Below are 13880 nucleotides of genomic sequence, written 5' to 3' on the forward strand. Positions count from 1 at the left end.
TACCCAGGGAACAACTTGTCGTGTGTAAAACGTGATGTTATTCCAAAGAGTAGAAAATACTTTGTATTGTTATGAAGCTGGTATATTGCTTAATAGTTCCTACCCAACCAACAAGCGAAAACACAGCTATGACAAGGAGAATGAGGACTATTTTTATGGATCTACAACTTCTTTATTCTATATAGGTTACGTCAGGCAACGACATTAGAATCTATGTCGAAACGTCGCCTATATAAAATAAAGAAGTTGTATATCCATAAAAATAGTCCTCATTCTTCATCTTCCCAACTTGTAGAATGCCAATCAAAGAAGACATCTATGACAGTTAAGTGTATATTTTCAGCAATAGAGAATGCTGATGAATTAGAGGTAGAATTCCAGGAGGAGTATGAAGACCTGGAGTGCGTAGATGACAACGAGGCTGACCGGAAGTCTAAGGTTTTACTGCGCGCCAGAGAAGAAACCAACTTGTTGCCTTGCATCAACGATAACACGTGTTATATCAAAGACATACGTGTACCTGATTGTGATGCTCAACGACGGCGGAAGAGGGATATCACTTTCATGGGATTTATCATAACCCTTGGTGCTCATCCGTCTGAAAGTAAGTGCGTAATTTGATTAAATGTTACGTCACCCAAGAGAGTGATTTGGGTGTAGGACTGCTTTGGGCAGAGTTTCAGTTATAGCGTGGCGTGTCACACTGGTGGGTTAGGAACGCCCGAAATGACGAATATTTGAGGCGTTAACCACTTCATTGATAACGACAAGTATGATGCTGACAAACATAGTGAAGTAACCACGTTGAATCTGGGCATGCCTGTGAATTGTGGCGCCCCAGAAGACTGTTCATTATCCATCGTCCCCCATGCAGAGTAAAACAATTTATATATAGTACAATAAACTACGGTTATAACGAACTCAAAGAGACCTCTAATTTTAGTTCGTTTTCGCATTTTAACTACAGTGTTCAATAAGTGGCCGGAACACAGAAAATCTGTTCGATATAAGTGTGTTTGCTATAACCATAGCTGACTGTAACATGTCGAGATCTCTGTACACGACAGATGGCCTACAAACGTCAGTCGAGGGACTTCACACGGCCGTGAATCAACTGAACTTCTCCGCGTCAGCTGGGAACTTTACAGTGAAGCTGGATGGCATGAACTATTTTCTGACAGGATCCCCGACTATTGTCGGCAGCGCCACCATGCCGTGCTGGATGGACCAGAGTTGAATTCTACTGCAGTAAGTGCAATTTGGTTGCGTTTGCATCGCGTCTTTGCTGTTCCAACCTGAAAGGTCAGCTAAGTATTTCTTTGTTCACTGTTTGCGTCCATGAACACAACATTTTCTTCTCCGATTTGGCTAGATAACTCCTGCTAAAATCCTTTCTTGCGTCTTAAGATTGCCTTTTCAGTATGTCCGCCAGGTCCCTATCTTTGATCTACTGTGGAATAAATGTGAACACAATGAAAATGCAATATTCTGAAAATGCATCTATATGCTGCAAGCAATATTTATGTACCTCTTACTGTGGGTATTTTAGACTATTGGCCGCTTATTCAGATAACCGAATTTGATTTATTCAGTAATATTTTAAATGGAAATGTGATTAATAAAATGTGATATTTAAAACTATTGGCCGCTTATTCAGATAACCGAATTTGATTTATTCAGAAATATTTTAAATGGAAATGTGATTAATAAAATGTGATATTTAAAACTATTGGCCGCTTATTCAGATAACCGAATTTAATTTATTCAGAAATATTTTAAATGGAAATGTGATTAATAAAATGTGATATTAAAAACTATTGGCCGCTTACTCAGATAACCGAATTTGATTTATTCAGAAATATTTTAAATGGAAATGTGCTTAATAAAATGTGATATTTAAAACTATTGGCCGCTTATTCAGATAACCGAATTTGATTTATTCAGAAATATTTTAAATGCAAATGTGCTTAATAAAATGTGATATTTAAAACTATTGGCCGTTTACTCAGATAACCGAATTTGATTTATTCAGAAATATTTTAAATGGAAATGTGATTAATAAAATGTGATATTTAAAACTATTGGCCGCTTATTCAGATAACCGAATTTAATTTATTCAGAAATATTTTAAATGGAAATGTGCTTAATAAAATGTGATATTAAAACTATTGGCGCTTACTCAGATAACCGAATTTGATTTATTCAGAAATATTTTTAATGGAAATGTGATTAATAAAATGTGATATTTAAAACTATTGGCCGCTAATTCAGATAACCGAATTTGATTTATTCAGAAATCTTTTAAATGGAAATGTGATTAATAAAATGTGATATTTAAAACTATTGGCCGCGTACTCAGATAACCGAATTTGATTTATTCAGAAATATTTTAAATGGAAATGTGATTAATAAAATGTGATATTTAAAACTATTGGCCGCTTATTCAGATAGCCGAATTTAATTTATTCAGAAATATTTTAAATGGAAATGTGCTTAATAAAATGTGATATTTAAAACTATTGGCCGCTTATTCAGATAACCGAATTTGATTTATTCAGTAATATCTTAAATGGAAATGTGATTAATAAAATGTGATATTTAAAACTATTGGCCGCTTATTCAGATAACCGAATTTGATTTATTCAGAAATATTTTAAATGGAAATGTGCTTAATAAAATGTGATATTTAAAACTATTGGCCGCTTATTCAGATAACCGAATTTGATTTATTCAGAAATCTTTTAAATGGAAATGTGCTTAATAAAATGTGATATTAAAAACTATTGGCCGCTTATTCAGATAACCGAATTTGATTTATTCAGAAATATTTTAAATGGAAATGTGCTTAATAAAATGTGATATTTAAAACTATTGGGCGCTTATTCAGATAACCTAATTTGATTTATTCAGAAATATTTTAAATGCAAATGTGCTTAATAAAATGTGATATTTAAAACTATTGGCCGTTTATTCAGATAACCGAATTTGATTTATTCAGAAATATTTTTAATGGAAATGTGATTAATAAAATGTGATATTTAAAACTATTGGCCGCTTATTCAGATAACCGAATTTAATTTATTCAGAAATATTTAAATGGAAATGTGATTAATAAAATGTGATATTTAAAACTATTGGCCGCTTATTCAGATAACCGAATTTGATTTATTCAGAAATATTTTAAATGGAAATGTGATTAATAAAATGTGATATTAAAAACTATTGGCCACTTACTCAGATAACCGAATTTGATTTATTCACAAATATTTTAAATGGAAATGTGCTTAATAAAATGTGATATTTAAAACTATTGGCCGCTTATTCAGATAACCGAATTTGATTTATTCAGAAATATTTTAAATGCAAATGTGCTTAATAAAATGTGATATTTAAAACTATTGGTCGTTTACTCAGATAACCGAATTTGATTTATTCAGAAATATTTTAAATGGAAATGTGATTAATAAAATGTGATATTTAAAACTATTGGCCGCTTATTCAGATAACCGAATTTAATTTATTCAGAAATATTTTAAATGGAAATGTGCTTAATAAAATGTGATATTAAAAACTATTGGCCGCTTACTCAGATAACCGAATTTGATTTATTCAGAAATATTTTTAATGGAAATGTGATTAATAAAATGTGATATTTAAAACTATTGGCCGCTTATTCAGATAACCGAATTTGATTTATTCAGAAATATTTTTAATGGAAATGTGATTAATAAAATGTGATATTTAAAACTATTGGCCGCTAATTCAGATAACCGAATTTGATTTATTCAGAAATCTTTTAAATGGAAATGTGATTAATAAAATGTGATATTTAAAACTATTGGCCGCGTACTCAGATAACCGAATTTGATTTATTCAGAAATATTTTAAATGGAAATGTGATTAATAAAATGTGATATTTAAAACTATTGGCCGCTTATTCAGATAACCGAATTTAATTTATTCAGAAATCTTTTAAATGGAAATGTGCTTAATAAAATGTGATATTAAAAACTATTGGCCGCTTACTCAGATAACCGAATTTGATTTATTCAGAAATATTTTTAATGGAAATGTGATTAATAAAATGTGATATTTAAAACTATTGGCCGCTAATTCAGATAACCGAATTTGATTTATTCAGAAATCTTTTAAATGGAAATGTGATTAATAAAATGTGATATTTAAAACTATTGGCCGCGTACTCACATAACCGAATTTGATTTATTCAGAAATATTTTAAATGGAAATGTGCTTAATAAAATGTGATATTTAAAACTATTGGCCGCTTATTCAGATAACCGAATTTGATTTATTCAGAAATATTTTAAATGGAAATGTGCTTGATAAAATGTGAGATTAAAACTATTGGCCGCTTATTCAGATAACCGAATTTGATTTATTCAGAAATCTTTTAAATGGAAATGTGATTAATAAAATGTGATATTTAAAACTATTTGCAGCTTACTCAGATAACCGAATTTGATTTATTCAGAAATATTTTTAATGGAAATGTGCTTAATAAAATGTGATATTTAAAACTATTGGCCGCTTATTCAGATAACCGAATTTGATTTATTCAGAAATATTTTAAATGCAAATGTGATTAATAAAATGTGATATTTAAAACTATTGGCCGTGTACTCACATAACCGAATTTGATTTATTCAGAAATATTTTAAATGGAAATGTGCTTAATAAAATGTGATATTTAAAACTATTGGCCGCTTACTCAGATAACCGAATTTGATTTATTCAGAAATATTTTTAATGGAAATGTGATTAATAAAATGTGATATTTAAAACTATTGGCCGCTTATTCAGATAACCGAATTTGATTTATTCAGAAATATTTTTAATGGAAATGTGATTAATAAAATGTGATATTTAAAACTATTGGCCGCTAATTCAGATAACCGAATTTGATTTATTCAGAAATATTTTAAATGGAAATGTGATTAATAAAATGTGATATTTAAAACTATTGGCCGCTTATTCAGATAACCGAATTTGATTTATTCAGAAATATTTTTAATGGAAATGTGATTAATAAAATGTGATATTTAAAACTATTGGCCTCTATTTCAGATAACCGAATTTGATTTATTCAGAAATCTTTTAAATGGAAATGTGCTTAATAAAATGTGATATTTAAAACTATTGGCTGCGTACTCACATAACCGAATTTGATTTATTCAGAAATATTTTAAATGCAAATGTGCTTAATAAAATGTGATATTTAAAACTATTGGATATTAAAACTATTGGCCGCTTATTCAGATAACCGAATTTGATTTATTCAGAAATATTTTAAATGGAAATGTGCTTAATAAAATGTGAGATTAAAAACTATTGGCCGCTTATTCAGATAACCGAATTTGATTTATTCAGAAATCTTTTAAATGGAAATGTGATTAATAAAATGTGATATTTAAAACTATTTGCCGCGTACTCAGATAACCGAATTTGATTTATTCAGAAATATTTTTAATGGAAATGTGCTTAATAAAATGTGATATTTAAAACTATTGGCCGCTTATTCAGATAACCGAATTTGATTTATTCAGAAATATTTTTAATGGAAATGTGATTAATAAAATGTGATATTTAAAACTATTGGCCTCTAATTCAGATAACCGAATTTGATTTATTCAGAAATCTTTTAAATGGAAATGTGATTAATAAAATGTGATATTTAAAACTATTGGCTGCGTACTCACATAACCGAATTTGATTTATTCAGAAATATTTTAAATGGAAATGTGCTTAATAAAATGTGATATTTAAAACTATTGGCCGCTTATTCAGATAACCGAATTTGATTTATTCAGAAATATTTTAAATGGAAATGTGCTTAATGAAATGTGAGATAAAAACTATTGGCCCGCTTATTCAGATAACCGAATTTGATTTATTCAGAAATCTTTTAAATGGAAATGTGATTAATAAAATGTGATATTTAAAACTATTTGCCGCGTACTCAGATAACCGAATTTGATTTATTCAGAAATATTTTAAATGGAAATGTGCTTAATAAAATGTGATATTTAAAACTATTGGCGCTTATTCAGATAACCGAATTTGATTTATTCAGAAATATTTTAAATGCAAATGTGATTAATAAAATGTGATATTTAAAACTATTGGCCGTTTACTCAGATAACCGAATTTGATTTATTCAGAAATATTTTAAATGGAAATGTGATTAATAAAATGTGATATTAAGAACTATTGGCCGCTTACTCAGATAACCGAATTTGATTTATTCAGAAATATTTTTAATGGAAATGTGCTTAATAAAATGTGATATTTAAAACTATTGGCCGCTAATTCAGATAACCGAATTTGATTTATTCAGAAATATTTTTAATGGAAATGTGATTAATAAAATGTGATATTTAAAACTATTGGTCGCTTATTCAGATGACCGAATTTGATTTATTCAGAAATATTTTAAATGGAAATGTGATTAATAAAATGTGATATTTAAAACTATTGGCCGCTTACTCAGATAACCGAATTTGATTTATTCAGAAATCTTTTAAATGGAAATGTGCTTAATAAAATGTGATATTAAAAACTATTGGCCGCTTACTCAGATAACCGAATTTGATTTATTCAGAAATATTTTTAATGGAAATGTGATTAATAAAATGTGATATTTAAAACTATTGGCCGCTAATTCAGATAACCGAATTTGATTTATTCAGAAATCTTTTAAATGGAAATGTGATTAATAAAATGTGATATTTAAAACTATTGGCCGCGTACTCACATAACCGAATTTGATTTATTCAGAAATATTTTAAATGGAAATGTGCTTAATAAAATGTGATATTTAAAACTATTGGCCGCTTATTCAGATAACCGAATTTGATTTATTCAGAAATATTTTAAATGGAAATGTGCTTGATAAAATGTGAGATTAAAAACTATTGGCCGCTTATTCAGATAACCGAATTTGATTTATTCAGAAATCTTTTAAATGGAAATGTGATTAATAAAATGTGATATTTAAAACTATTTGCCGCGTACTCAGATAACCGAATTTGATTTATTCAGAAATATTTTTAATGGAAATGTGCTTAATAAAATGTGATATTTAAAACTATTGGCCGCTTATTCAGATAACCGAATTTGATTTATTCAGAAATATTTTTAATGGAAATGTGATTAATAAAATGTGATATTTAAAACTATTGGCCGCTAATTCAGATAACCGAATTTGATTTATTCAGAAATCTTTTAAATGGAAATGTGATTAATAAAATGTGATATTTAAAACTATTGGCCGCGTACTCACATAACCGAATTTGATTTATTCAGAAATATTTTAAATGGAAATGTGCTTAATAAAATGTGATATTTAAAACTATTGGCCGCTTATTCAGATAACCGAATTTGATTTATTCAGAAATATTTTAAATGGAAATGTGCTTGATAAAATGTGAGATTAAAAACTATTGGCCGCTTATTCAGATAACCGAATTTGATTTATTCAGAAATCTTTTAAATGGAAATGTGATTAATAAAATGTGATATTTAAAACTATTTGCCGCGTACTCAGATAACCGAATTTGATTTATTCAGAAATATTTTTAATGGAAATGTGCTTAATAAAATGTGATATTTAAAACTATTGGCCGCTTATTCAGATAACCGAATTTGATTTATTCAGAAATATTTTAAATGCAAATGTGATTAATAAAATGTGATATTTAAAACTATTGGCCGTGTACTCACATAACCGAATTTGATTTATTCAGAAATATTTTAAATGGAAATGTGCTTAATAAAATGTGATATTTAAAACTATTGGCCGCTTACTCAGATAACCGAATTTGATTTATTCAGAAATATTTTTAATGGAAATGTGATTAATAAAATGTGATATTTAAAACTATTGGCCGCTTATTCAGATAACCGAATTTGATTTATTCAGAAATATTTTTAATGGAAATGTGATTAATAAAATGTGATATTTAAAACTATTGGCCGCTAATTCAGATAACCGAATTTGATTTATTCAGAAATATTTTAAATGGAAATGTGATTAATAAAATGTGATATTTAAAACTATTGGCCGCTTATTCAGATAACCGAATTTGATTTATTCAGAAATATTTTTAATGGAAATGTGATTAATAAAATGTGATATTTAAAACTATTGGCCTCTAATTCAGATAACCGAATTTGATTTATTCAGAAATCTTTTAAATGGAAATGTGATTAATAAAATGTGATATTTAAAACTATTGGCTGCGTACTCACATAACCGAATTTGATTTATTCAGAAATATTTTAAATGGAAATGTGCTTAATAAAATGTGATATTTAAAACTATTGGCCGCTTATTCAGATAACCGAATTTGATTTATTCAGAAATATTTTAAATGGAAATGTGCTTAATAAAATGTGAGATTAAAAACTATTGGCCGCTTATTCAGATAACCGAATTTGATTTATTCAGAAATCTTTTAAATGGAAATGTGATTAATAAAATGTGATATTTAAAACTATTTGCCGCGTACTCAGATAACCGAATTTGATTTATTCAGAAATATTTTTAATGGAAATGTGCTTAATAAAATGTGATATTTAAAACTATTGGCCGCTTATTCAGATAACCGAATTTGATTTATTCAGAAATATTTTTAATGGAAATGTGATTAATAAAATGTGATATTTAAAACTATTGGCCTCTAATTCAGATAACCGAATTTGATTTATTCAGAAATCTTTTAAATGGAAATGTGATTAATAAAATGTGATATTTAAAACTATTGGCTGCGTACTCACATAACCGAATTTGATTTATTCAGAAATATTTTAAATGGAAATGTGCTTAATAAAATGTGATATTTAAAACTATTGGCCGCTTATTCAGATAACCGAATTTGATTTATTCAGAAATATTTTAAATGGAAATGTGCTTAATAAAATGTGAGATTAAAAACTATTGGCCGCTTATTCAGATAACCGAATTTGATTTATTCAGAAATATTTTAAATGGAAATGTGATTAATAAAATGTGATATTTAAAACTATTTGCCGCGTACTCAGATAACCGAATTTGATTTATTCAGAAATATTTTTAATGGAAATGTGCTTAATAAAATGTGATATTTAAAACTATTGGCCGCTTATTCAGATAACCGAATTTGATTTATTCAGAAATATTTTAAATGCAAATGTGATTAATAAAATGTGATATTTAAAACTATTGGCCGTTTACTCAGATAACCGAATTTGATTTATTCAGAAATATTTTAAATGGAAATGTGATTAATAAAATGTGATACTAAGAACTATTGGCCGCTTACTCAGATAACCGAATTTGATTTATTCAGAAATATTTTTAATGGAAATGTGATTAATAAAATGTGATATTTAAAACTATTGGCCGCTAATTCAGATAACCGAATTTGATTTATTCAGAAATATTTTTAATGGAAATGTGATTAATAAAATGTGATATTTAAAACTATTGGTCGCTTATTCAGATGACCGAATTTGATTTATTCAGAAATATTTTAAATGGAAATGTGATTAATAAAATGTGATATTTAAAACTATTGGCCGCTTACTCAGATAACCGAATTTGATTTATTCAGAAATCTTTTAAATGGAAATGTGCTTAATAAAATGTGATATTAAAACTATTGGCCGCGCTACTCAGATAACCGAATTTGATTTATTCAGAAATATTTTTAATGGAAATGTGATTAATAAAATGTGATATTTAAAACTATTGGCCGCTAATTCAGATAACCGAATTTGATTTATTCAGAAATCTTTTAAATGGAAATGTGATTAATAAAATGTGATATTTAAAACTATTGGCCGCGTACTCACATAACCGAATTTGATTTATTCAGAAATATTTTAAATGGAAATGTGCTTAATAAAATGTGATATTTAAAACTATTGGCCGCTTATTCAGATAACCGAATTTGATTTATTCAGAAATATTTTAAATGGAAATGTGCTTGATAAAATGTGAGATTAAAACTATTGGCCGCTTATTCAGATAACCGAATTTGATTTATTCAGAAATCTTTTAAATGGAAATGTGATTAATAAAATGTGATATTTAAAACTATTTGCCGCGTACTCAGATAACCGAATTTGATTTATTCAGAAATATTTTTAATGGAAATGTGCTTAATAAAATGTGATATTTAAAACTATTGGCCGCTTATTCAGATAACCGAATTTGATTTATTCAGAAATATTTTAAATGCAAATGTGATTAATAAAATGTGATATTTAAAACTATTGGCCGTGTACTCACATAACCGAATTTGATTTATTCAGAAATATTTTAAATGGAAATGTGCTTAATAAAATGTGATATTTAAAACTATTGGCCGCTTACTCAGATAACCGAATTTGATTTATTCAGAAATATTTTTAATGGAAATGTGATTAATAAAATGTGATATTTAAAACTATTGGCCGCTTATTCAGATAACCGAATTTGATTTATTCAGAAATATTTTTAATGGAAATGTGATTAATAAAATGTGATATTTAAAACTATTGGCCGCTAATTCAGATAACCGAATTTGATTTATTCAGAAATATTTTAAATGGAAATGTGATTAATAAAATGTGATATTTAAAACTATTGGCCGCTTATTCAGATAACCGAATTTGATTTATTCAGAAATATTTTTAATGGAAATGTGATTAATAAAATGTGATATTTAAAACTATTGGCCTCTAATTCAGATAACCGAATTTGATTTATTCAGAAATCTTTTAAATGGAAATGTGCTTAATAAAATGTGATATTTAAAACTATTGGCTGCGTACTCACATAACCGAATTTGATTTATTCAGAAATATTTTAAATGGAAATGTGTAATAAAATGTGATATTTAAAACTATTGGCCGCTTATTCAGATAACCGAATTTGATTTATTCAGAAATATTTTAAATGGAAATGTGCTTAATAAAATGTGAGATTAAAAACTATTGGCCGCTTATTCAGATAACCGAATTTGATTTATTCAGAAATCTTTTAAATGGAAATGTGATTAATAAAATGTGATATTTAAAACTATTTGCCGCGTACTCAGATAACCGAATTTGATTTATTCAGAAATATTTTTAATGGAAATGTGCTTAATAAAATGTGATATTTAAAACTATTGGCCGCTTATTCAGATAACCGAATTTGATTTATTCAGAAATATTTTTAATGGAAATGTGATTAATAAAATGTGATATTTAAAACTATTGGCCTCTAATTCAGATAACCGAATTTGATTTATTCAGAAATCTTTTAAATGGAAATGTGATTAATAAAATGTGATATTTAAAACTATTGGCTGCGTACTCACATAACCGAATTTGATTTATTCAGAAATATTTTAAATGGAAATGTGCTTAATAAAATGTGATATTTAAAACTATTGGCCGCTTATTCAGATAACCGAATTTGATTTATTCAGAAATATTTTAAATGGAAATGTGCTTAATAAAATGTGAGATTAAAAACTATTGGCCGCTTATTCAGATAACCGAATTTGATTTATTCAGAAATCTTTTAAATGGAAATGTGATTAATAAAATGTGATATTTAAAACTATTTGCCGCGTACTCAGATAACCGAATTTGATTTATTCAGAAATATTTTTAATGGAAATGTGCTTAATAAAATGTGATATTTAAAACTATTGGCCGCTTATTCAGATAACCGAATTTGATTTATTCAGAAATATTTTAAATGCAAATGTGATTAATAAAATGTGATATTTAAAACTATTGGCCGTTTACTCAGATAACCGAATTTGATTTATTCAGAAATATTTTAAATGGAAATGTGATTAATAAAATGTGATATTAAGAACTATTGGCCGCTTACTCAGATAACCGAATTTGATTTATTCAGAAATATTTTTAATGGAAATGTGATTAATAAAATGTGATATTTAAAACTATTGGCCGCTAATTCAGATAACCGAATTTGATTTATTCAGAAATATTTTTAATGGAAATGTGATTAATAAAATGTGATATTTAAAACTATTGGTCGCTTATTCAGATGACCGAATTTGATTTATTCAGAAATATTTTAAATGGAAATGTGATTAATAAAATGTGATATTTAAAACTATTGGCCGCTTATTCAGATAACCGAATTTAATTTATTCAGAAATATTTTAAATGGAAATGTGATTAATAAAATGTGATATTTAAAACTATTGGCCGCTTTCTCAGGTAACCGAATTTGATTTATTCAGAAATCTTTTAAATGGAAATGTGCTTAATAAAATGTGATATTTAAAACTATTGGCCGCTTATTCAGATAACCGAATTTGATTTATTCAGTAATATCTTAAATGGAAATGTGATTAATAAAATGTGATATTTAAAACTATTGGCCGCTTATTCAGATAACCGAATTTAATTTATTCAGAAATATTTTAAATGGAAATGTGATTAATAAAATGTGATATTTAAAACTATTGGCCGCTTACTCAGGTAACCGAATTTGATTTATTCAGAAATATTTTAAATGGAAATGTGATTAATAAAATGTGATATTTTAAACTATTGGCCGCTTACTCAGGTAACCGAATTATTTGAAACGGAAATCTGATTAATGAAATGTAAAGTTATTTTTTTAATCTGTATTGACAGTATTTACATATATCCTGTCACGTTCATGAAATGTTTAAGAACTGAGTAGATAATAAATTCGAAGGGATCTCAAGACACAATTCAACGTTTGTTATTTAGTTCCTTGTGGTCCTGGAACCTTCTATATCAATGGCTACTGTGAACGATGTGACATTGGCCGCTACAGCAACATCACGGCGGCGACATCTTGTCATGCATGTCCCAAGGGCAAGTCCACACCCGGGAGGTCTTCCTTGAGTATAGAGGAATGTACAGGTACGATGCAATACACTCAGTGGTTCATTGTGTTTACCACGTAAATCAGTCACCCGTGAATACATTGGGCTTGTGAAATATGAAGCGTATCTACGATTTGCGTGCATGCCTCAAGGAAGTAAATAAAAAAAATATAAGTAAATCGCATGAAATGTGCGATCCCTACGATTGCCTGAAAGGGAAGCAATAAGTAGGCTGTGGCACAAGAAATGGACAATGCAGGATTTGTCAGGAAAATGTGATTATCACAGCACGTAGAGTAAGAGAGGAAGAATACCTGTTATCACAAAATGCAGATGTATAGCGTTTATATTAGGAGATTCTCGAGAATCTTTTGAAGCTACAGTTGACACAATAGACATGTCTGCTGACATGGCAGGCTTAAAATCAATAATGACAAATCTCAAGTAATATTGAAAGGTTCCAGGAAGAATAATAGAGCAAGGTTGACAAATATTGAGTGGAATCCAGAATGGTTACTAGGAGTTGTTTTTTTCAACAGATATAATTTTTAAAATTCATTTAATAATAAAAGATGAATGAAAAGAATCACTACTCTCCTCGGTAGAATTGCTGTTATCAAGGCTTTATTCCTTTCAAAATTAAACTTACTATTTCTAGCACTACCTAACCCTCCTGGTTATTTCCTGAAGGAGTTGAATAAAATGTTAATTACATTTCATTGGAGTGGGAAACCAGATACGTGTAAACATATGAAAGAGAGTGGTCTTGGTATGGTTCAAGTCTTGTCCTATGTTAGTTAATTGAAGCTATCTTGTATGAAAACTGAATCAAAATGGAAGGCAGTACTTTTCGAGCTAAAGCATTATAAAATCAATAATGTTTTGGGTTGGATACTGTCTTTGCGTTTGATAAGTTCTCAAAGAATATACCGCCTGGGTCATTTGATGACTTTACAACAAAGATATCACCATTGGTAAAGAGATTATCTTTTATTCTAAATGGTTTGATAGAGG

At 27.9% G+C, this 13880-nt stretch overlaps 1 protein-coding gene across 1 annotated transcript in view; it reads left to right on the top strand.

Moving 5' to 3' along the window:
- The window catches only part of LOC124277463, a 32544-nt gene extending 19373 nt beyond the window's left edge, over nucleotides 1-13171 (top strand). Inside the window, 4 exon segments of the mRNA XM_046713158.1 lie at nucleotides 344-604; nucleotides 1068-1208; nucleotides 1210-1248; nucleotides 12748-13171. Of these exon segments, the coding sequence (XP_046569114.1) occupies nucleotides 344-604; nucleotides 1068-1208; nucleotides 1210-1248; nucleotides 12748-12947 (641 nt within the window). The 3' untranslated portion in view covers nucleotides 12948-13171.
- The last annotated feature ends 709 nt before the right edge of the window (nucleotides 13172-13880 follow it).

This window comes from Haliotis rubra, unplaced genomic scaffold (genome assembly GCF_003918875.1).
Source record: "Haliotis rubra isolate DU_JTF1 unplaced genomic scaffold, ASM391887v1 Scf2219, whole genome shotgun sequence".
Taxonomy (NCBI): Eukaryota; Metazoa; Mollusca; class Gastropoda; order Lepetellida; family Haliotidae; genus Haliotis; species Haliotis rubra.